The sequence below is a fragment of the Salmo trutta genome, chromosome 19 (assembly GCF_901001165.1).
Source record: "Salmo trutta chromosome 19, fSalTru1.1, whole genome shotgun sequence".
Classification (NCBI taxonomy): Eukaryota; Metazoa; Chordata; class Actinopteri; order Salmoniformes; family Salmonidae; genus Salmo; species Salmo trutta.
The window spans coordinates 42,774,638-42,797,756 of record NC_042975.1 but is presented as its reverse complement, the minus strand read 5'-3'; the positions used below and the strand labels follow the sequence as shown (position 1 = coordinate 42,797,756).

The window sequence follows — 23,119 nt, the reverse complement described above, 5'->3', positions numbered from 1 at the left end:
AAGGGTAAGGAAAAATAAGGCATTGGACAATTCAAATTCCCTTATTGCCTAGCAGCATCCAACCAAATGAGACTGCAGACCAAACAAGCTGTCAGAACTGTGTGTGTGGTATTCTAAAACAGATGCAGTGTGAGAGGAGAGAACAGGAGACCCAGAAGAACACACCTGTGTCAACATGAACACTTAAAAAAACACACTTGAGACACAATGATTTTATAACATACTTAGGTTTTTATGTCATTTTCCCCCAAAACTGGAATGTACGTCTGGAAAGAGGTGATTGGGAAGGGACAGGAGAGCAGAGACCCCGGGGAGGCAACATAAACCATCTTATAGTGTCCTGCAAAGTCTCAACAGTCAGTCTCATCGATCTCAAAAAGCTCTCCTTTACCATCTACCTACCACGTCAAACCATTGTCTCATCCCTTGTCTCACCAACACCAGATCCATCTCTCCTCAGTTCTGAAAAGATGGGCCACCTCCTCTGGATGAGGTTATTGGCACAAAATGACTGAGTGGAAAATAGCAGTTGAGAAAGACAACCTAGTGAAAGCAAATGAAACACTATGGCAAATGGTACACAGAATACGGTAGAATAGAACACAGAATTGCACTGGCCTTAAGTCCAGCTGGTCCCTGGTAGAGAACTGAAAGCAGAACGTCTTGGAAGGTACACAAGGACAGGACATGTTTATTCTAGCACCCAGAAAATCACTTTCTTATCAGAGGCGTCTGCCGCCATGTCTCAGTGCTGTTGCTTTGTAGTCCAATCAGAGTCCAATGCCGCCATGTCTCAGTGCTGTTGCTTTGTAGTCCAATCAGAGTCCAATGTTGTCGAAGGGTTGTGATGTAAGTATGAGGTCCAGAATGTCCCAGAGAGGTGTCAGACCCAGCGGGAGCTGGACTGATCTGTGATGTTTCCGATCACTCCGTCACTATAGACCTCAACATCCTAGAAATCATCACACTACATAAAAACGACAGTAGGAATCCGTGAAAACATGAAACAATACATCTATTTCTGTGTATGAGGTGTGGTCCTGAGACTCGAGGACTGAGTTTTAAAGCCAGCGTGTAAGACATTTCCTCTATAGCACTCGTTACGTGCACATTGTGTTGAAACGGTCCCGCAGACAAAGGATGTTCTAAGTCACATTGGCATGGACTCCACCATGGTGTTATATATGTTGACTATCGTCTGTGGCATTTCAACAATGACCTCTGACCTTTTCACGTTCTTTACTTGCTGCATTCCTCTCCTCAGCCAGCCAACCGTTGGTCATCAGTTACCAATGCATTGTGGGGAATGAAAACAGACTGCAGCTGTCACAAAACCAAACAGATCATTCACCTCTAAAAAGACACTGTCACCGGTAAACAGAGGAGCAACATAAACAATACAGTGGGTGAAGGTTTCTGTTCTGTAGCTGTGTGTGGATGTACAGTATGGGAGAATCACAGTGTTTGTGGGTTCGTCTGTTCAAACACGTTGCCAATACGCTTCCTCTTCTTGAGTACACCTCTTTGCGCTGCTGTCCTCCTTCCTTTGTGAAACTTTATATACAGAAAAGGGAACTATTTCAATGCTAAGACATTGTAGAGTGAGTGAGAGGATGGGGTAAAGGAAGAGTAGATCCTTCATTTCGAAGACAAACACAAAACATATCCTAAATACCAGTACCTAGATCTCATCTAGACTCCAAAACAGAGAACATACAACACTGACAAGAAAACAGTGCCTAACAGAAATCTGAACTGAAATATCTACAAATGAGTTAGGAAATCGTTATATTATATCATCTGTAAAGGATGACAGTGGGTAGAAATCTTGCTTTGATATTTCCTCGTGTGGTTTTGGTTTTAAGACTGACATACCCCCCCAAAAAAAGTTCTCACGCACCACACACAAGCAGACGTACTGCTTGCGCGGACGCACGCACGCAAAAACACGATCACTCACGCAAATATACACACACACACTAACAATTTGAAAAGTTTTGACATTTCATATCTAGTGTCAGCTCTCACTTTGAGTGAGAGGCGACACTGAGCCGCTGCCACTGTGAGTCCATCAGTTTAACGGCCCTCACGTCCAGGCCTCATGGACCCAATCATAGGGTTCAAAGCAGGGAAGAGGTCCTACCCCAACCAGTACACAACCACCCCTCCATCCATCTACAGTGGCAGAGCACTGTACAGTACAGTCCATAGGGCAGGAGGGTGAGGGCAGCCGTCCCGACAGTCAGTCATAGAGAGGGAAGTGGGAGGATAAGGGTGTGGAGGGAGCTAGAGGGACAGTTGAATTTCTACGTTGAAAACAGCAGTCTATTTGTTGGTACTGCGTCTATGCCAGCTGGGCTGTCTAGGTGTCTCCCTCATACTTTGTAGTAGATGTTGGCTGGGCTCTGAGGGGGCATCTCCTGGACGATGTAGACAGGGTGACCGTAGTCCCCGCTCACCTTCTCGTAGTGCGGGCAGTAAGCCTGGTCTGAAGTCCGCAGCGGGATGATGATGTCACTGGGCTCCGAGCCGTTGTTTCCACCGGCGGAGGAGCCGGCCCCGTTGTTGCTGCCCCTCTTGGGGGTTAGGGTGGCCAGGGTCAGGGTGGGGTGATGGGTCTCAGAGTGCTTGTTCTGTCGCCAGCGGTAACACACCACACAGATGACAGACGTCACGATGAGGAGGAAGGCTCCGCCCCCTGCCGCTCCAGTGATCACCGCCACGTTAGAGGAAGGTAAAGGGTTGTTCCCCTCGCCCTCTCCACCAGCCTTGGGCGTGGTACCGTTCCCTGTTAGGGAAGAGGGGTTAGGATCAATGACTAACACTGTAGATACTGCATCATTAAACCAGTGAGGAGTGTACTGTAGACTTACCTTTGGGGTGGAAGCGATTTGAGTCTGGTTTGGGTTTGGGTGGGAGGCCATATGCAGCTATGGGAAATCACACTTTCTTTAGGGTTGTGAACAACATTACATAGCAGAGTTTCATGAATATTGTTAGAAAATCAGTACAAGAATATGCCAGACCCCATGCAGATTCATTTATATCAGGATGATTACTATTGAAAGACTAATTACAGCAAATCAAAGAGAATATATATATTTAACAGTAAGGATGGTGATGATACTCACTCTGTCCCACTTTGAGAATCACCTTCATCCCTCGTGTCACACACACTCCTCCTCTCGTGCTGTCCAGCCCCTGCCTCGTCCCATCAGAGGTAGCTAAGAGAGGAAGAGGAGGAGTGGAAGACTACCGTTAAAGAGATACCTAACACTACCCCACACATGTCAAACTATGCAGTTGAAGTAAATATTGTCAGGTTGGGTTACCTCAGCAGCAAACTTCATGGAGTCATAAGCCCTCAAATTATTCCCATCTTTTTTTCACACATCGTATACATACATTCATACATACATTCTGAAACTACACTTACACACTCTGTAACGTAACACACTTCAATATGAAACCACACTTACACACTCTGTAACGTAACACACTTCAATATGTAACCACACTTACACACTCTGTAACGTAACACACTTCAATATGAAACCACACTTACACACTCTGTAACGTAACACACTTCAATATGTAACCACACTTACACACTCTGTAACGTAACACACTTCAATATGAAACCACACTTACACACTCTGTAACGTAACACACTTCAATATGTAACCACACTTACACACTCTGTAACGTAACACACTTCAATATGAAACCACACTTACACACTCTGTAACGTAACACACTTCAATATGTAACCACACTTACACACTCTGTAACGTGATACACTTCAATATGAAACCACACTTACACACTCTGTAACGTGATACACTTCAATATGAAACCACACTTACACACTCTGTAACGTGATACACTTCAATATGTAACCACACTTACACACTCTAACGTAACACACTTCAATATGTAACCACACTTACACACTCTGTAACGTAACACACTTCAATATGAAACCACACTTACACACTCTGTAACGTAACACACTTCAATATGTAACATCAGGCAGGCTCACACACACACACACACACACACACACACACACACACACTAAACCATGGCAAATCAAATCAAATGTATTTGTCACATACACATGGTTAGCAGATGTTAATGCGAGTGTAGCGAAATGCTTGTGCTTCTAGTTCTGACCATGCAGTAATATCTAACAAGTAATATAACCTAACAATTCCACAACAACTACCTTATACACACAACTGTAAAGGAATGAATACGAATATGTACATAAAAATATATAAATGAGTGATGGCCGAACGGCATATGCAAGATGCAGTAGATGGTATAGAGTACAGTATATACATATGAGATGAGCAATGCAGGGTATGAAAACATTATATGAAGTGACATTGTTTAAGGTGGCTAGTGATACCTTACATCAAGATGGCAAGATGCAGTAGATGGTATAGAGTACAGTATATACATATGAGATTAGTAATGTAGGGTATGAGAACATTATATTAAGTGGCATTGTTTAAAGTGGCTAGTGGTACATTTAATTACATCAGATGGCAAGATGCAGTAGATGGTATAGCGTACAGTATATACATAAGATATGAGTAATGTAGGGTAAGTAAACATTATATAATATAAAGTGGCTAATGATAAAATGATTACATACATGTTTCCATTATTAAAGTGGCTGGAGTTGAGTCAGTATGTTGGCAGCAGCCACTCAATGTTAGTGATGGCTGTTTAACAGTCTGATGGCCTTGAGATAGAAGCTGTTTTTCAGTCTCTCTGTCCCCGCTTTGATGCACCTGTACTGACCTCGCCTTCTGGATGATAGCGGGGTGAACAGGCAGTGGCTCGGGTGGTTGTTGTCCTTGATGATCTTTTTGGCCTTCCTGTGACATCGGGTGGTGTAGGTGTCCTGGAGGGCAGGTAGTTTGCACCCGGTGATGCGTTGTGCAGACCTCACTACCCTCTGGAGAGCCTTCCGGTTATGGGCGGAGCAGCTGCCGTACCAGGCGGTGATACAGCCCGACAGGATGCTCTCGATTGTGCATCTGTAAAAGTTTGTGAGTGTTTTTGGTGACAAGCCAAATTTCTTCAGCCTCCTGAGGTTGAAGAGGCGCTGCTGCGCCTTCTTCACCACGCTGTCTGTGTGGGTGGACCATTTCAGTATGTCCGTGATGTGTACGCCGAGGAACTTAAAACTCTCCACCCTCTCCACTACTGTCCCGTCAATGCAGATAGGGGGCTGCTCCCTCTGCTGTTTCCTGAAGTCCACGATCATCTCCTTTGTTTTGTTGACATTGAGTGTGAGGTTATTTTCCTGACACCACACTCCGAGGGCCCTCACCTCCTCCCTGTAGGCCGTCTCGTCGTTGTTGGTAATCAAGCCTACCACTGTAGTGTCGTCTCCAAACTTGATGATTGAGTTGGAGGTGTGCATGGCCACGCATTCATGGGTGAACAGGGAGTACAGTAGAGGGCTGAGAACGCACCCTTGTGGGGACCCAGTGTTGAGGATCAGCGGGGTGGAGATGTTGTTACCTACCCTCACCACCTGGTGGCGGCCCGTCAGGAAGTCTAGGACCCAGTTGCACAGGGCGGGGTCGAGACCCAGGGTCTCGAGCTTAATGATGACTTTGGAGGGTACTATGGTGTTAAATGCTGAGCTGTAATCGATGAACAGCATTCTTACATAGGTATTCCTCTTGTCCAGATGGGTTAGGGCAGTGTGATGGCGATTGCGTCGTCTGTGGACCTATTGTGGCGGTATGCAAATTGGAGTGGGTCTAGGGTGTCAGGTAGGGTGGAGGTGATATGGTCCTTGACTAGTCTCTCAAAGCACTTCATGATGACAGAAGTGAGTGCTACAGGGCGGTAGTCATTTAGCTCAGTTACCTTAGCTTTCTTGGGAACAGGAACAATGGTGGCCCTCTTGAAGCATGTGGGGACAGCAGACTGGGATAAGGATTGATTGAATATGTCCGTAAACACACCAGCCAGCTGGTCTGCGCATGCTCTGAGGACACGGCTGGGGATGCCGTCTGGGCCTGCAGCCTTGCGAGGGTTAACACGTTTAAATGTTTTACTCACGTTGGCTGCAGTGAAGGAGAGTCCGCAGGTTTTGGTAGCGGGCCATGTCAGTGTATTGTATTGCACTGTATTGTCCTCAAAGCGAGCAAAAAAGTTGTTCAGTCTGTCTGGGAGCAAGGCATCGTGATCTGCGACGGGGCTGGTTTTCCTTTTGTAGTCCGTGATTGACGGTTGACCCTGCCACATAACTCTCGTGTCTGAGCCTTTGAATTGCGACTCCACTTCGTCTCTGTACTGACGCTTAGCTTGTTTGATTGCCTTGCGGAGGGAATAGCTACACTGTTTGTATTCGGTCATGTTTCCGGTCACCTTGCCCTGATTAAAAGCAGTGGTTCGCGCGTTCAGTTTTGCGTGAATGCTGCCATCAATCCACGGTTTCTGGTTGGGGAATTGTAATGGAAATGATATGATTAAAGGTTTGACTAAATGATTTCACCCTGAAAATGTATAACCGAGTGATTATAAGGTTAATGTACTGTGTGTGTATGGGACAAGCTGAGACTTTAATATTTAGCAATGTAAGTGAGACGTTCAAGGAGAAGGGGAACTGTTAACAGACAGCAGACAACTTGTGACCACAGAGGAACTGATAACAGGAAGAAAGGTCTCCCTGTCCCGGAGAGGGGAGAAACATTGAGGCTACAGTAGATTGGGTACCAGGTGCAAGATATGAGAAACAACGTATGTGTACTGTGGAAAAATACAGCCGCCTAAAGCGGGGTGGAGTTCTCTACTGATGTAAGCTCATTTGTATGACGACATGTGTAATATAAAAGGCTGTGTGCATTGTATGGATTTTGGAGCTCTCGTAAATAAACGTTCTGACCATTGTAAGCTGGGTCTCCATCTGCTTCATTCAACCAGAATCTTACACCCTCTGGGGGGGCAGACTGAGTAGTTTAATTGAAGTTCGGTTTAAGAACATTGATAACTTAATTCACGTAACAGGAATGTTTTAATAGACGCTGTGGGTACAACATCACCGATGCACTTGTTAACGAACTCGCACACCGAATCAGCGTATTCGTCAATGTTATTGTTCGCCGCAATGCGGAACATATCCCAGTCCACGTGATCGAAGCAATCTTGAAGCGTGGAATCCGATTGGTCGGACCAGCGTTGAACAGACCTGAGGGCGGGAGCTTCCTGTTTTAGTTTCTGTCTATAGGCTGGGAGCAACAAAATGGAGTCGTGGTCAACTTTTCCGAAAGGAGGGCGGGGGAGGGCCTTATATGCATCGCGGAAGTTAGAATAGCAATGATCTAGGGTTTTGCCCGCCCTGGTAGCACAATCTATATGCTGATAAAATTTAGGGAGCCTTGTTTTCAGATTAGCCTTGTTAAAATCCCCGGCTACAATAAATGCAGCCTCAGGATATGTGGTTTCCAGTTTACATAGAGTCCAATGAAGTTCTTTCAGGGCCGTCGATGTGTCTGCTTGGGGGGGATATACACGACTGTGATTATGATCGAAGAGAATTCTCTTGGTAGATAATGCGGTCGGCATTTGATTAGTCGGGTGAACAAAAGGACTTGAGTTCCTGTATATTGTTATGATCACACCACGTCTCGTTAATCATAAGGCATACACCCCCGCCCTTCTTCTTACCTGAGAGATGCTTGTTTCTGTCGGCGCGATGTGTGAAGAAACCAGGTGGCTGTACCGACTCAGATAGCGTGTCTCGAGTGAGCCATGTTTCCGTGAAACAGAGAATGTTACAATCTCTGATGTCTCTCTGGAAACAGAGAATGTTACAATCTCTGATGTCTCTCTGGAAGGCAACCCTTGCACGGATTTCGTCTACCTTGTTGTCAAGAGACTGGACATTGGCGAGTAGTATGCTCGGGAGAGGTGTGCGATGTGCGATGTGCCCGTCTACGGAGCCTGACCAGGAGACCGCTCCGTCTGCCCCTTCTACTGCGTCGTTGTTTTGGGTCGCCGGCTGGGATCCGATCCATTGTCCTGGGTGGTGGGCAAAACAGAGGATCCGCTTCGGGAAAGTCATATTCCTGGTCGTAATGTTGGTGAGTTGACGTTGCTCTTATATCCAATAGTTCCTCCCGACTGTATGTAATAAAACCTAAGATTACCTGGGGTAACAATGTAAGAAATAACACATAAAAAACCAAAATACTGCATAGTTTCCTAGGAACGCGAAGCGAGGCGGCCATCCCTGTCGGCGCCGGAATGCACAGCTGGGCCTTCTGGTCAGGGGGACAAGGTCAAAGCAGGAAGCCAGAAGCCATGCCTCAGACACACTGTGAACCCAAACCCACAACCATATCCCATATCACCCGCACAATACCCCAGACACACAACCCAGCCACATCCCCTGACCTTTTAAACCCAAACCCAATCATATTAATCCAAACCAAGACCAGTGGCCATTTAAACCCTCATCAGCCATAATCACACCACATGACCACATGACACCCTCCTACAGCCTCTACCTCCTATTTATCGCTTGAGGCTATAGATTGCATAACAGTAGGTAAAGTATAGATGTAAGGAACGGTATCTCTCTCTCTCCCTCTCTTCCAACTGGAAGGTGTAAAAACCATAAATGAAAGCGCAATAGAACTGAAGAGCAATAAATAATGGAATGATAGAGAACAGGAAGCATGTTAGGTTAATTAAATGAGAAGCAGAAAGAAGAGAGACGCAAGGAGGAGCTCGTAATGGAGGTGATTATCTGTGGTGAAGGAGAGAGAGAGAGAGAGAGAGAGAGAGAGAGAGAGAAAGAGAAAGAGAAAGAGAAAGAGAAAGAGAAAGAGAAAGAGAAAGAGAAAGAGAGAGAGAGAGAGAGAGATGTACAGCCATGGACAGAAACAGGCGGAAGTTGCTCGGAAAAACACACCACAAGACAAAAGGGAAAGTTGTTAATACATTTAAATAAAATGAGACTGACCCATTAACACACCCATTCTGTAACAGAGGAGGATTTATACACAGACAAGCGACAGGAGGGGGGTATTTTTTCGCCTCTGGCATATCCTAAATTGACCCAGCGAGTGACCCACTTAGCCCAACCCCACCCCGTCCTCCCCTTGCCAAACCTCCCCCTCTCTTCTAAGTGAGAGAGCAGCTAAGGGATTGACCTGTGTTGACCAAGGAGCATAACTCCAAAAGATGGGTTTACCCCGCCTTTAACCGGGCTAAATCTAGTGAACCGTTTAACCCATCCCATGTGAAATGAAAGAAATCTCTATGCCTTGCATAAACCCCTTTCCCCACACAACAACCCACCTGGACAAAAGTATCCTCACAATATGTGAGGATACTGTTCATTGACTACAGCTACACCAGGTGTCGCAGGAAGGCCAAGTAGATCATCAGGGACCCCAGCCACCCAAGCCATGCCCTGTTCTCCCCGCTTCAATCACTCAGACGCGGGCAGTACACTTACCTTACCTGATGCTCCCCCTATGGACATTCTCATTACACACTCTGAATCTGAAAACATCATTTTAATTCAGTTCAGCGGATTCAGGCTTTAGTTGTGCCCACGTCAGCTGTCACTCTGCCCAATGGGCCAGTCTCCATCAGCAGTAGCAGCACATACAGACACATTGGGAAGCTACATTAGGGCCAAGTTGGTAAACAGGGCAGGCAGTCTCTCTCGCCCACTCTGTCCACCAGGGTGTTAAAACAGGGACACTGTCCTGCGGGAGGTCACTGAACTCAAATACCCTGCTGCATTTTTTTGGGCAGGCATGCACCTAGCAGTCAACGTAACGCCATTGCAGTCAATGTAACGCCATTGCAGTCAACGTAACGCCATAGCAGTCAACGTGCAGTCAATGTAACGCCACAGCAGTCAACGTGCAGTCAACGTAACGCCATAGCAGTCAACTAGCAGTCAACGTAACGCCATAGCAGTCAACGTAATGCCATAGCAGTCAACGTGCAGTCAATGTAACGCCATAGCAGTCAACGTGCAGTCAATGTAACGCCATAGCAGTCAACGTAACGACATAGCAGTCAACATGCAGTCAATGTAACGCCATAGCAGTCAACGTAACGCCATAGCAGTCAACGTAACGCCATAGCAGTCAACGTAACGCCATAGCAGTCAACGTGCAGTCAACGTAACGCCAAAGCAGTCAACATAACGCCATAGCAGTCAACGTGCAGTCAACGTAACGCCATAGCAGTCAACGTGCAGTCAACGTAACGCCAAGCAGTCAACGTGCAGTCAACGTAACGCCATAGCAGTCAACGTGCAGTCAACGTAACACCATAGCAGTCAACGTGCAGTCAATGTAACGCCATAGCAGTCAACGTGCAGTCAACGTAACGCCATAGCAGTCAACGTAACGCCATAGCAGTCAACGTGCAGTCAACGTAACGCCATAGCAGTCAACGTGCAGTCAATGTAACGCCATAGCAGTCAACGTAACGCCATAGCAGTCAACGTGCAGTCAACGTAACGCCATAGCAGTCAACGTGCAGTCAACGTAACGCCATAGCAGTCAACGTAACGCCATAGCAGTCAACGTGCAGTCAACGTAACGCCATAGCAGTCAACGTGCAGTCAACGTAACGCCATAGCAGTCAACGTAACGCCATAGCAGTCAACGTGCAGTCAACGTAACGCCATAGCAGTCAACGTGCAGTCAACGTAACGCCATAGCAGTCAACGTAACGCCATAGCAGTCAACGTGCAGTCAACGTTCCCTTACAGGGAAGTGGATAGGTTTGGACTGCTGTCTCTTTTCTTTTTTTTGGGGGGGGGAGGGGGTGTAAATCTAGACTGCAATCTGTCTGTATTTTGTAAAGTACAGTAGCCTAATATCAGCCCATTGTTAACAAGCCTGTTATCTGCTGTTCTAAATGAGGTGTGGTCTGTGTGGAGGCTATGTTCTAAACGTGACTCAGCCATGCTCCATGCAGTACTGTGTGGAGGCTATGTTCTAAACATGACTCAGCCAAGCTCCATGCAGTACTGTGTGGAGGCTATGTTCTAAGCATGACTCAGCCAAGCTCCATGCAGTACTGTGTGGAGGCTATGTTCTAAACATGACTCAGCCAAGCTCCATGCAGTACTGTGTGGAGGCTATGTTCTAAACGTGACTCAGCCATGCTCCATGCAGTACTGTGTGGAGGCTATGTTCTAAACATGACTCAGCCAAGCTCCATGCAGTACTGTGCAGTGCTGCTCTATCACTGGTTGGTATAGTGGGGTTGGACTCTGATGGCTGACTCAGATAAGGTTATGTTGTGGCTGGGGGGCACATAAAAAGTGGCAGGCTTTAACTTCCATTAAAACAAACTCTGCTCACAGAGATGAAGCTTTACACTTGGCTGGCTGTTACAGTAGGTGGAAGGATGCTAAAATGTATGAATTTAGGATTGACAATAAACCCTTTGCGATGATGTATTGATCGTAACATACTTTTTACTGTGTGCAAGACATTGGCTCCTATTCCATCTTAACATTGTAACCAGATATCTGGTCTAAAACACGTTTTGTATTGTGCTGCATGAGTGCACGTTTACATTCACATGCACTCACCCAAACCATGTTTACTGCAATAAATCCCCCTGCATTTTGATATAGCCCTGCTTCCAACCTGCTTCCAACAAGGCAAAAATATTCTTATCTTAGGAATCTGGTGACTGGGTTTGATTGAATAGGGTTCCCTGTAACTTCTAAACACTATAAAGCCTCAAAACATGGTTACATTTTTTTAATGATATCATGGATGGTAAGTCCTTGCATCCATAGCTCTGTCTTTGATTTTAAGAGCGGTTACATTTCTGCAGTCGTATCGCTCAGCTTTTTACCCGAAACAGGGGTGGAGAACACTCTTATTGTTTCAACTGCTGACTGCCGCTTTAAACACTCAGACTCTTCCTTCTCTATTCTCCCTTACATCTCTGTCGATGCAAGCTTCAAATAATTGGTTTATAGGCTAACACACCCTCTTTCAAATTGAATTTGTGTTTTTTTTTGTGAGTTGTAACTTGGGCCGAAACAATTTTCCCCAATCTGTGTGGGCAGCAGTGTCTCCGGAGCCAAATAGCAGTATCCCTGCCTCAGTGCACTAATCTGTAATTCGTGGAGTCACTGAGGACACCGCCTGATTGGACACAAATTGAAACAGATGACGCTTCACCTCTCTTTGATTGGATGAGGCCGTTCACTGAATACTAACTGTGGTTATTAGCCAATAGAAGGCTTGGCAGTTGAAGCAGGTACTCAGACTTAGGGTCAGGGTTCACCTTAGTTGAATAGACAGATTCACATCTGTGACTCAGCATCCCTGTCCTTCCTTGTCTTCTCTCTTTCACTGTTCCGCTCTGGTTATCACGCTTTCTGTCTCTGCAACCATCTGTGTCTCTGTCTACATCTTCATCACCGAAACCTCTCCCTCATCAGCATTTTACCTCAGGTACATCATGTACATCATTACATTGCAGAGCATGTCTCTCCACATTGGCTAGTTCTGTAGTTATACGGCATGATGCTGAAGCCCAAAAAACACAGCGAGCTGATTTCCAATAGAGTAAAAGAAAGACGGACCAAAATAGTACAGGGAGGAAGGGTTGGAAAAGGTGAATCGATGGCAGAAATAAGACAGAAGTGAGAGAGAGAACAGGGGAGATGGAAGAAGAGAAGGAGAGAGGAAGGGAGAGAGGCTGAGAGCACAAACAGGGGGAGTGGGAGTGAGAGAGAGAGAGAGAGAGAGAGAGAAGGGAAGACTAAATTAAGAAACAGGGAATGTGGAGAGAGAGATTGAGTGAGAGAGAGAGAGTCAGAGAGAGAGAGAGAGAGAGAGAGATGAGGAGACGTAGAGGCTCTATCGGAGGCTGAAATCTGAAAGGGTTTTCTGGGTCATGGTCCTGTCAGCTCCAGTGGGGATAGGGAGAGATAAGGCACTGGTGGAGATAACACACATGATGAGGAAACACATACAGACACATTGTCAGACAGGCAAAGAGGAAGAGAAAACAGCGGTGCTCCATCAGCTGTGTAATGGCTGATTATGCTCTTCCCGGATCCCTCGGACAGGTCCACACTGCCCAGGATGCATTACCAAACACACACATCCTTACCCAACTGTCACACACACACGCCCTCCAAAACCTAGAAGACAAAGACAAAACATAATCATAGTCACCTACGCACAGTGCACAAAGACCTGCTCCGATGCCTACCCTTAATAAGGGTCTCTTTTCATTCATGTTTCATCCAATTGAGTATATGGTGACGTTAATCACGTTTGTTCATTATGTGAGGCGAACCGTTGTTCCGGCCCGGCAGAGTTGTATTATTGACAGAGGAGCAGAAATGTTGAACATGTAAAGGGGATTGGAGATCTGAGATAGCGCTATATCATTTAAGGCTCTTTCCCCTCGAGTACAATCAAAAAAGCCTGCCCACCCCCACACTGCAACCTCACAAAGAGGAGAACAAATACACAATAAAGAGACATTATAGAGAGCCATCCAGCCGAACTAACCCAGTCTGACAACTGAGTCAGATCACAGCCAAGGGGGTAGAGGAGCAGAGAAAGAGAGAAAGCGAGGGAGGGATAGAGGGGGAGAGAGGGGGAGAAAGGGAAGGAGAGATAGGGACGGGATCAAATCTCTTTTTAAATCGGCGTCTCCACCGATTGTCTCAGTGTAGTCACGTTAGCTGTGTTGCTTCTGTTTGTGTTGCTTATGCCAATGCTAGGCCCACGTGTTAGCTATGTGTGTGTGTGACTGTGTGTGGTAGCAGCATTACACGTGTTAGCTGTGTGTGTGTGTGACTGTGTGTGTGAAGCTTGTCAGCTGTGTGTGTGTGTGTGTGGTGGTGATGGTGGGGGTCTTTTGTGTGTGAGGCGAGAGGATACAGTCCGTTACGTTAGAGCCTGGGAAAAGGAGACGGGCCTCCCCCCTCTCTCTGTTCATTATCCTAATTAGTTTCTTAATGGCATACATTAAAAGTATGTCACTGGTTGGAGGAGGGTAGCAGGACCGACGGGAGAAAAGAAAGGAATAGATATATATCTACAGCATATGTAGAAAAACACATCTGTTCTATATCTTCCATATGTTCTTCATGTCAGATATGAGAATCAAGGTCAACATCTAAGCCATAAAAAAAAAAAAAAATTTCAGACACGCTAACGTATAAACGGTATTTCCTGGTTGTAGGCATGTCATAACGCATGCTTGCTCACAGACCATATAAACTAAGTACCACTCTCTGTCAGGCCTCAGATGCGTGCACATGAGGTGGACTGACTGGCACCTGAGAGGTCTCAGTCTGTCTCTAGTACCTAAAGAGAAGAGGCACAGTCAGATTAGGGATGGTGAAGAGATCCTCTTCCTGAAGCCATTACATCATCACCCTCACGCTCCACACGGGCAGATTATTTGGCCTTTTCTACGTCTATTAAAGACTTGGCTGGGGGGACTGTACACCATACCGAGAATTAAGCCTCTGGCTTGACAGCAAATCCCATAGCCTTAGGGGTGGTAGCAGAATGTGTGTGTGTGTCTGTGTGTCTGTGTGTGTGTGTGTGTGTGTGTGTGTGTGTGTGTGTGTGTGTGTGTGTGTGTGTGTGTGTGTGTGTGTGTGTGTGATACGCAGATCTACAAGTGCCTGTTCAAGCATGAGCTCCACCATGTTATAGTTAATACCGCAGTTACAGAGATCAACTCTATATTACCCTGGTATCCTTTCTCTCCTGTCTGTCTGTCTGTCTGTCTGTCTGTCTGTCTGTCTGTCTGTCTGTCTGTCTGTCTGTCTGTCTGTCTGTCTGTCTGTCTGTCTGTCTGTCTGTCTGTCTGTCTGTCTGTCTGTCTGTCTGTCTGTCTGTCTGTCTGTCTGTCTGTCTGTCTGTCTGCCTGCCTGCCTGCCTGCCTGCCTGCCTGCCTGCCTGCCTGCCTGCCTGCCTGCCTGCCTGCCTGCCTGCCTGCCTGCCTGCCTGCCTGCCTGCCTGCCTGCCTGCCTGCCTGCCTGCCTGCCTGTCTTTCTTTCTTTCCCCTCTATCCCGCCATCTCCCTCTGTCCTTGTCCCTAGTGAACAGCTGGTGGAGTAAATTCTCCCAATCCCCTGACCACTGTAATCTCTCTCTCTGCTCACACGAATGTCTGTAAAAACAATGTCTGTGTGTATGAGAGAGAGAGAGAGTCCCTGCAGATTTCCTGCCTCCGTGTTTAAAAAGTGTGTGAACGTCTGTGTTAATGTGAGTTGCTGGCACAACCAGAAGGTTATTGAATCACTGTGTTAAACCTCTTCAATCCAATTTCTTAGAGAATTTTACGGCATGACATTTATCAGCGAAAACACACACACACACACACACACACACACACACACACACACACACACACACACACACACACACACACACACACACACACACACACACACACACACACACACAGAGAGATGGATGCTTGAATAGACAAGCATGAACAAGCAGATATAAAGGCCAACTCTCATTTCTGTTGCACTCTCTCTCTCTCTACACACAAACATTCACAACTACAGCATGGTACGGTCCTGATTGTTGACCTAGATCGGGGAAGCGACGTGTCACTTTGTGTTATTCACAGTCATCACACAGCCCCTCTCTTACTCACACACACACACATGCACATGCACACGCACACACACACACACAACAGTGACTGGACTGTTACTAGCGAGTGTTCCATGTTCCATGTTCCCAATTCCCATCTTTCTCCCTCTCTCTTCCTAACCCTCTCCCTCTTCCTCTCTCTTCCGAACCCTCTCTCTCTTCCTCTCTCTTCCTAACCCTCTCTCTCTTCCTCGCTCTTCCTAACCCTCTCCCTCTCCCTCTCTTCCTAACCCTCTCCCTCTCCCTCTCTTCCTAACCCTCTCCCTCTTCCTCGCTCTTCCTAACCCTCTCCCTCTTCCTCGCTCTTCCTAACCCTCTCTCTCTTCCTAACGCTTTCCCTCTCTCTCTTCCTAACCCTCTCTCTCCCCTCCCTTCCTAACCCTCTTCCTCTCTCTCTCTCTCTCTCTCTTCCTCTCTCTCTCCCTTCCTAACCCTCTTCCTCTCCCTCTCCCTTCCTAACCCTCTTTCTCTCTCTCTCTCCCTTCATAACCCTCTCTCTCTCCCTTCCTAACCCTCTCTCTCTCCCTTCCTAACCCTCTTCCTCTCTCTTCCTAACCCTCTTCCTCTCTCTCTCCCTTCCTAACCCTCTTCCTCTCTCTCTCTCCCTTCATAACCCTCTCTCCCTCTCCCTTCCTAACCCTCTTCCTCTCTCTCTCTCCCTTCATAACCCTCTCTCTCCCTCTCCCTTCCTAACCCTCTTCCTCTCTCTCTCTCCCTTCATAACCCTCTTCCTCTCTCTTCCTAACCCTCTTCCTCTCTCTCTCCCTTCCTAACCCTCTTCCTCTCTCTCTCTCCCTTCATAACCCTCTCTCTCCCTCTCCCTTCCTAACCCTCTTCCTCTCTCTCTCTCCCTTCATAACCCTCTCTCTCCCTCTCCCTTCCTAACCCTCTTCCTCTCTCTCTCTCCCTTCATAACCCTCTTCCTCTCTCTTCCTAACCCTCTTCCTCTCTCTCTCCCTTCCTAACCCTCTTCCTCTCTCTCTCTCCCTTCCTAACCCTCTCTCTCTCTCTCCCTTCCTAACCCTCTTCCTCTCCCTCTCTCTTCCTCTTACAAAAACCATGGCAAACCATATTTACATGCAGGCATACACACACGCGCACACACACACTGAGCGAGCAAACGGTCTGCTACTTTTCGCTATTTCAGCTTAACACTGATAAATAATCCAACTAGCTCCTCAATTATTAACCTCTCTACACAGCACACGCCGATGCATTATGACACCATAAAGCACATTGTCAATGGCCAACCTGCCAGCAGCCAACACACTCGTACCCAGTGAGTGTCAGGCACAGTCAGTCAAAACACACCCACCCATGCAGGCATGTACAGGCATGCACACAAGCACAGACAGTCACACTTGGAGCATCAGCTTGATAAAATGCCACACACAGACAGACGCACTCCACTGTGAGGCCAGCCATTTAGAGTGTGCGTTTGGCTTGATGTGATCATGGTGCAGCATTGTTTGACTGCCTCTCTCATGTTGTTTTTTTGGGATGGCTGAAGTGCTCCCATGGGAGCCGTATGACTGCTGTGTGATCGAACCAAGTTGGCGGAGCTCCTATAACAGCCGTACACTAAGACAACAGAGCAGGAGAACGCTCACTAAATACTCTGACAGTGAAACCCCTCGATGTAATCTCATATTCTTACAGCATACCTGCATCCACTTGTCTGACTATATCTAACGAAAATCACTTGTGAGCACAATGCTTCACAATGATAGACACACAATTGTACCTACACACAACAGTTAAAACCCAACGTTCGAAAAGTTAACATACCCACAAACACCTGCAGCTTTGGCCCTAAGTGCCACACTGTAAAAACATTATATTCACCATGTCCCCACCTGGGATTTGAACACACAACCTCTTGGTTCACAGCATGCTGAGCTTCCTGCTACACCACCATGTCCAGGTCAATGACCGATTTCACCTGTATTGCTACACTTTGCACTTCAAAGTAAATCTCAACTCTGTTAAAAGTACACTCAAGGAAGACTAATTGTGTTAATCATAGTGATTCAGGAGTAACATGAAAGCAGAATAATATTCCCCACTAACTTTATTCGACAACTATACAGAAAAACCTCAAATTGCTGAAATAAGTAAATCAAATCAATGATGAGAGAATAGTCAGATTAACTGATAACTGGCACCGACATGGTGGAGTAGCAGGAAGATCGGAATGCCATGAACCAAGAGGTTGTGAGTTCAAATCCCAGGTGAGGACACATTGAATAATAATTACTGTATAAATGAACATGCACAATGTAATCATGTGTGTCAAATATGTAAGTTAAAAGCACTGTTTGTGTGTGTAACCAGCTTTCTTTAGTTAAAGATGCCCAAATAATAATTTAGAGTTGAGAAAACACACCATTTTAAATTGACTAGGTTTTCTCAAGTTGGAGAAAGTTGGAGCTAAGTTTTGGCCAACATTTTTAGTTCAGGTAACACTTGGACCGAAAAGTTTAGTAAAAAAAAAAAAAAAAAATCTGTGGAAGCAGTTACTTAATAATAATAATAAGTTGAAACAACTTGTTTTTTTGTGTGGGTTTTTTTACAGTCCATGTTGGCTGGCTAGGCTGGCTTGGTGTGGTGTGGGTAGTGGTGGCCAATGGCTGGCTGCCTGACTCTGAGCTGTGGGCTGGAGACCCAGTCAACTGAGTCATTCCCCCATTGCCCACTGTGCCCTTGAGCTCTCCACCATGCATTACTGCCAATTAAACACCAGTGCTCAAACGACCTCTACATGTTGATGCAAATATGTAAAACAGCAGGCCGGTGAATGAACTCCCTCTCCTCACCCAGCTTTCTCTGTCTGTCAGTACTCCAACTCATTACTGCCATATTGGAAAAATTAACAAATGCCAATATAGGTTAACTAAATGTGATTTCCCCATGCTTAGATTAACCCCCCCCCCCCCCACACACACACACAGATGTAAAAACAAAGCCAGAATGCTCACATAAAAACACACAACCATTTAACAACCTTTTAAAAACTGAATTGAACAAAAATATATATTGTCTATACGCAGTGAGGTGAGACCTATTTTCCAAGTACTCTTGTTTGGATTTGCAATACAAGAGTGTGTCATCATGCCTTTCCATATCTCCTCAGTGTGGGGAGTGGGTGTGATGAGTGGTACTCAGTCTGACTGTCATGGCTGGATCAGAGCATGTAGAGCTCAGTCTGACTGTCATGGCTGGATCAGAGCATGTAGAGCACATTATGACTGTCATGGCTAGATCCGAGCATGTAGAGCTCAGTCTGACTGTCATGGCTGGATCAGAGCATGTAGAGCACAGTATGACTGTCATGGCTGGATCAGAGCATTTAGAGCTCAGTCTGACTGTCATGGCTGGATCAGAGCATTTAGAGCTCAGTCTGACTGTCATGGCTGGATCAGAGCATGTAGAGCTCAGTCTGTAATGGCTGGATCAGAGCATGTAGAGCAGAGTCTGACTGTCATGGCTGGATCAGAGCATGTAGAGCTCAGTCTGTCTGTCATGGCTGGATCAGAGCATGTAGAGCTCAGTCTGTCATGGCTGGATCAGAGCATGTAGAGCTCAGTCTGACTGTCATGGCTGGATCAGAGCATGTAGAGCTCAGTCTGACTGTCATGGCTGGATCAGAGCATGTAGAGCTCAGTCTGACTGTCATGGCTGGATCAGAGCATGTAGAGCTCAGTCTGTCTGTCATGGCTGGATCAGAGCATGTAGAGCACAGTCTGACTGTCATGGCTGGATCAGAGCATGTAGAGCACAGTCTGTCATGGCTGGATCAGAGCATGTAGAGCTCAGTCTGTCTGTCATGGCTGGATCAGAGCATGTAGAGCACAGTCTGACTGTCATGGCTGGATCAGAGCATGTAGAGCACAGTCTGTCATGGCTGGATCAGAGCATGTAGAGCTCAGTCTGACTGTCATGGCTGGATCAGAGCATGTAGAGCACAGTCTGCTGATCTGCTCCTGTCATGCAAGGGAGTACACACGCTGCTGAGCACCAGGCCTCTCATACACACAAACACACACTGTCTACTACAGAGCGAGGAGAGAGGCTAGAAAACGGAGGTACAGTGGCACTGCTCAACACTGCTCTGTGTCACTCATTGTGAGAGACATATGGAAATACTTTCTCATGGAGACACAGAAATACATCACAAACTGGAAAGTTCTGGAATGATAGTGCTTCCATAGTGCATACCACACATTTCTAAAATGTTTCCCTTTCCCCCCTCACATATCTCTCTCTCTCTCTTACACACACGCACACACGGGTCCCCTCACCTATGATGTAGTAGTCCGTCAGGGTCTTGAACTCGTGTCCCCACAGGTTGGGGGAGAACTCCTGGAACTTGATGGTGAAGCGCATGTCACTGTTGGGCTTGTCACAGGTGAGCAGCAGGTTGGGCGCGCCCATCACCTCACAGCGGTCGGCCTGCTCGCGCATGGACACCAGGTACAGCTTGTAGTACTCATACTCACTGGGGGAGCGGGGGCCTGGGGGGTTGGAGGCTGGGCAGATCAGGTCCAGACGATCCCCTATCTGGGGGTACAACACATACCCTCTGTCATCCTGGAACCTGCAGAGGTAGACAGAGAGAGAGGTGAGAACGGTATCCATGGCAACAAATGATTGGCAGTGTGATATTTACCCATCTCTGTGTCTGACAGCTTGTGTTTGGAGAGGAGGCCTCTCATCTATTCATGGCACAGTTTGGAGGCACAGACGAGTGCCTGTGGGAGCACTGGGTGTGCGGGTACATGCATGGCTGTGGGAGTGGTATGTGTGTTTTTTTCTGTGAGTGAATTTGTGTGTGTGTGTGAGTTAGAGAGATCATCAGATTAGTCTTCTGCCAAGAATCCCAATCAACGCCCCAATCAACCACTAGCCAGTATTCTGGTAACCAGTACCTCATGACTGGTAACATTCTCACTGGTTATGTTTTATTTCATAAATGAGATGAGAAAGTGGTTGAAAGGACATAAAAGAGGAGAGATAGAGCTACTGAGTAAGTGCTAAAAAAATTACAAGTTGTATTGTCACATACACCTGATAAGTGAAGTGAAATGTGTTGTTTTACAAGGTCAGCCACAGTAGTATGATAGGTGCAGTGAAATGTGTTGTTTTACACGGTCAGCCATAGTAGTATGATAGGTGAAGTGAAATGTGTTGTTTTACACGGTCAGCCATAGTAGGATGATAGGTGCAGTGAAATGTGTTGTTTTACAAGGTCAGCCATAGTAGTATGATAGGTGCAGTGAAATGTGTTGTTTTATAAGGTCAGCCATAGTAGTATGCCCCCTGGAGCATACTAGGGTTAAAAATAGTCGTTTGCTATTTTACAACTTGATGTTAGATGGTTCCTCACCCTGAAAGTAGTCTATGGACCGGGAGAAACTGTAATCCCTGTTTCAGTTTATTTTAAACAGCCTCTACAAACTTCATCTAACTTTAGCCAAAACAAGCTAATAACCAATGGAAGTTTTTATTTCCTATTGTCAAATCACCTCCTCTTGACGTTACCCTAGGATAGGGGGCGCCACAGCGCATTTTGAAAAAAAATCGTGCCCATTTTAAACGGCCTACTAATCAAACTCAGAAGCTAGGATATGCATATAATTAATACCTGTGGATAGAAAACACCCTAAAGTTTCTAAAACAGTTTGAATGGTGTCTGTGAGTATAACAGAACTCATATGGCAGTCAAAACCCCGAGACCGATTGAAACAGGAAGTGGAATTCTGAATTGTGGACTCAACTTCACATCTTTGCCTATTAATCACACCGTGAGCTATGGTTCATTGAGCACTTCCTATTGCTTCCACTAGATGTCCCCAGTCTTTACAAAGTGGTTTGAGCCTTCTACTGTGGAAACTGACAGAATGACAAGCTGTTGAAATTGGTCACAGGAGGAGGGCCATCACCATTATGACGCCGGCGCCCCTGTCTACCCCCTCCTTTCGAAACGTTTTGAAACACAATACAATCATCCCCCTCGAATCTTATTGGCTGTCTTGTTAAAACAGGCCCTGAAGATTTATGTTATACAACGTTTGACATGTTTGAACGAACCTAAATGGGGGAAAAATGTTTTTTTTTCGAAATTGCTGTCCCGCGGCCGACGGAGCATTTGGATACAGCCTTCAGACGCGCTAACAACAGCAAGCTAATGGAACATAAAGGATGGACTTTTTCGAACGAAAATACATTTGTTGTGGACCTGGGATACCTGGAAGTGCTTTCTGATGAAGACAACTAAAGGTAAGGGATTATTGACAATAGTATACAAGATTAGATGTGATATGCGATTGTTCCAAGATGGCGCCGAGCTGTATTTACTAGCTAATTTTCTGAGTATCGCATCCCCTTTAATCGTAAAGTGTGATTACCCAGTAAAGTTATTTTTAAATCTGGTATTACAGGTGCTTTCAAGAGATATTCATCTATAAATCTTAGAATGACAATATTACATTTTAAAAATGTTTTCGAATAGTAATTGAGTAAATTGTAGCACTGTTTCCCGGGATGCATTTGAGGGAAAATAGTTAGTCAACGTCAGGCGCCGATGTAAAATGCTGTTTTTATATATAAATATGAACTTTATCGAACAAAAGAATGCATGCATTGTGTAACATGATGTCCTAGGTGTGTCATCTGATGAAGTTTGTTAAAGGTTAGTGCTGCATTTAGCTGTTTTTTGGTTATTTGTGATGCATGTGGTTGGTCGGAAAATGCCTATGTTGCTACTTTTACCATGTACTCCTCTAACATAATCTAATGTTTTGCTTTTCCTGTAAAGCCTTTTTGAAATCGGACGACGTGGGTCGATTCAGGAGAGGTGTATCTATAAAACGATATGAGACAGTCCTATATTTGAAAAAATATATATATTAAATTTCGTTATGCTAATGTTGATAGGAGTTTTTCGCTGGATGTTGATCCCGCTTACGGGACGAGACCGTCAAGAGATTTTAAGTAACATCAAACTACATTGATTTGATTTCAACTGATTTAGATTTTCTTCTAAATGTACATGCCCCCATCACTTCCAGTGACTGTTAGCTGTGGTGTCTAAGGTTAGCTGATGTTTCTAGTGACTGTTAGCTGTGGTGTCTAAGGTTAGCTGATGTTTCCAGTGACTGTTAGCTGCGGTGTCTAAGGTTAGCTGATGTTCCAGTGACTGTTAGCTGCGGTGTCTAAGGTTAGCTGATGTTTCCAGTGAGTGTTAGCTGCGGTGTCTAAGGTTAGCTGATGTTTCTAGTGACTGTTAGCTGCGGTGTCTAAGGTTAGCTGATGTTTCCAGTGACTGTTAGCTGTGGTGTCTAAGGTTAGCTGATGTTTCAGTGTTTTAGTACTATATCTCTTGACACAATGATGAAAATAATCATGGCCTCCAAACCCTCAAGCTGCATACTGGACCCTATTCCAAC

General features: G+C 45.9%; 1 protein-coding gene across 1 annotated transcript in view; it reads right to left on the bottom strand.

Annotated features, from left to right (window-relative positions):
- Positions 1 to 208: 208 nt before the first annotated feature.
- Positions 209 to 23,119, bottom strand: part of LOC115154631 (ephrin-B3) — a 42,450-nt gene continuing 19,539 nt past the window's right edge. The window contains exons 2-5 of the mRNA XM_029701071.1: positions 19,973 to 20,268; positions 3,132 to 3,224; positions 2,874 to 2,930; positions 209 to 2,788 (exon numbers count right to left, since the gene is read on the bottom strand). Coding sequence (XP_029556931.1) covers positions 2,376 to 2,788; positions 2,874 to 2,930; positions 3,132 to 3,224; positions 19,973 to 20,268 — 859 coding nt within the window. The 3' untranslated portion in view covers positions 209 to 2,375. The remainder of the gene's footprint in view (positions 2,789 to 2,873; positions 2,931 to 3,131; positions 3,225 to 19,972; positions 20,269 to 23,119) is intronic.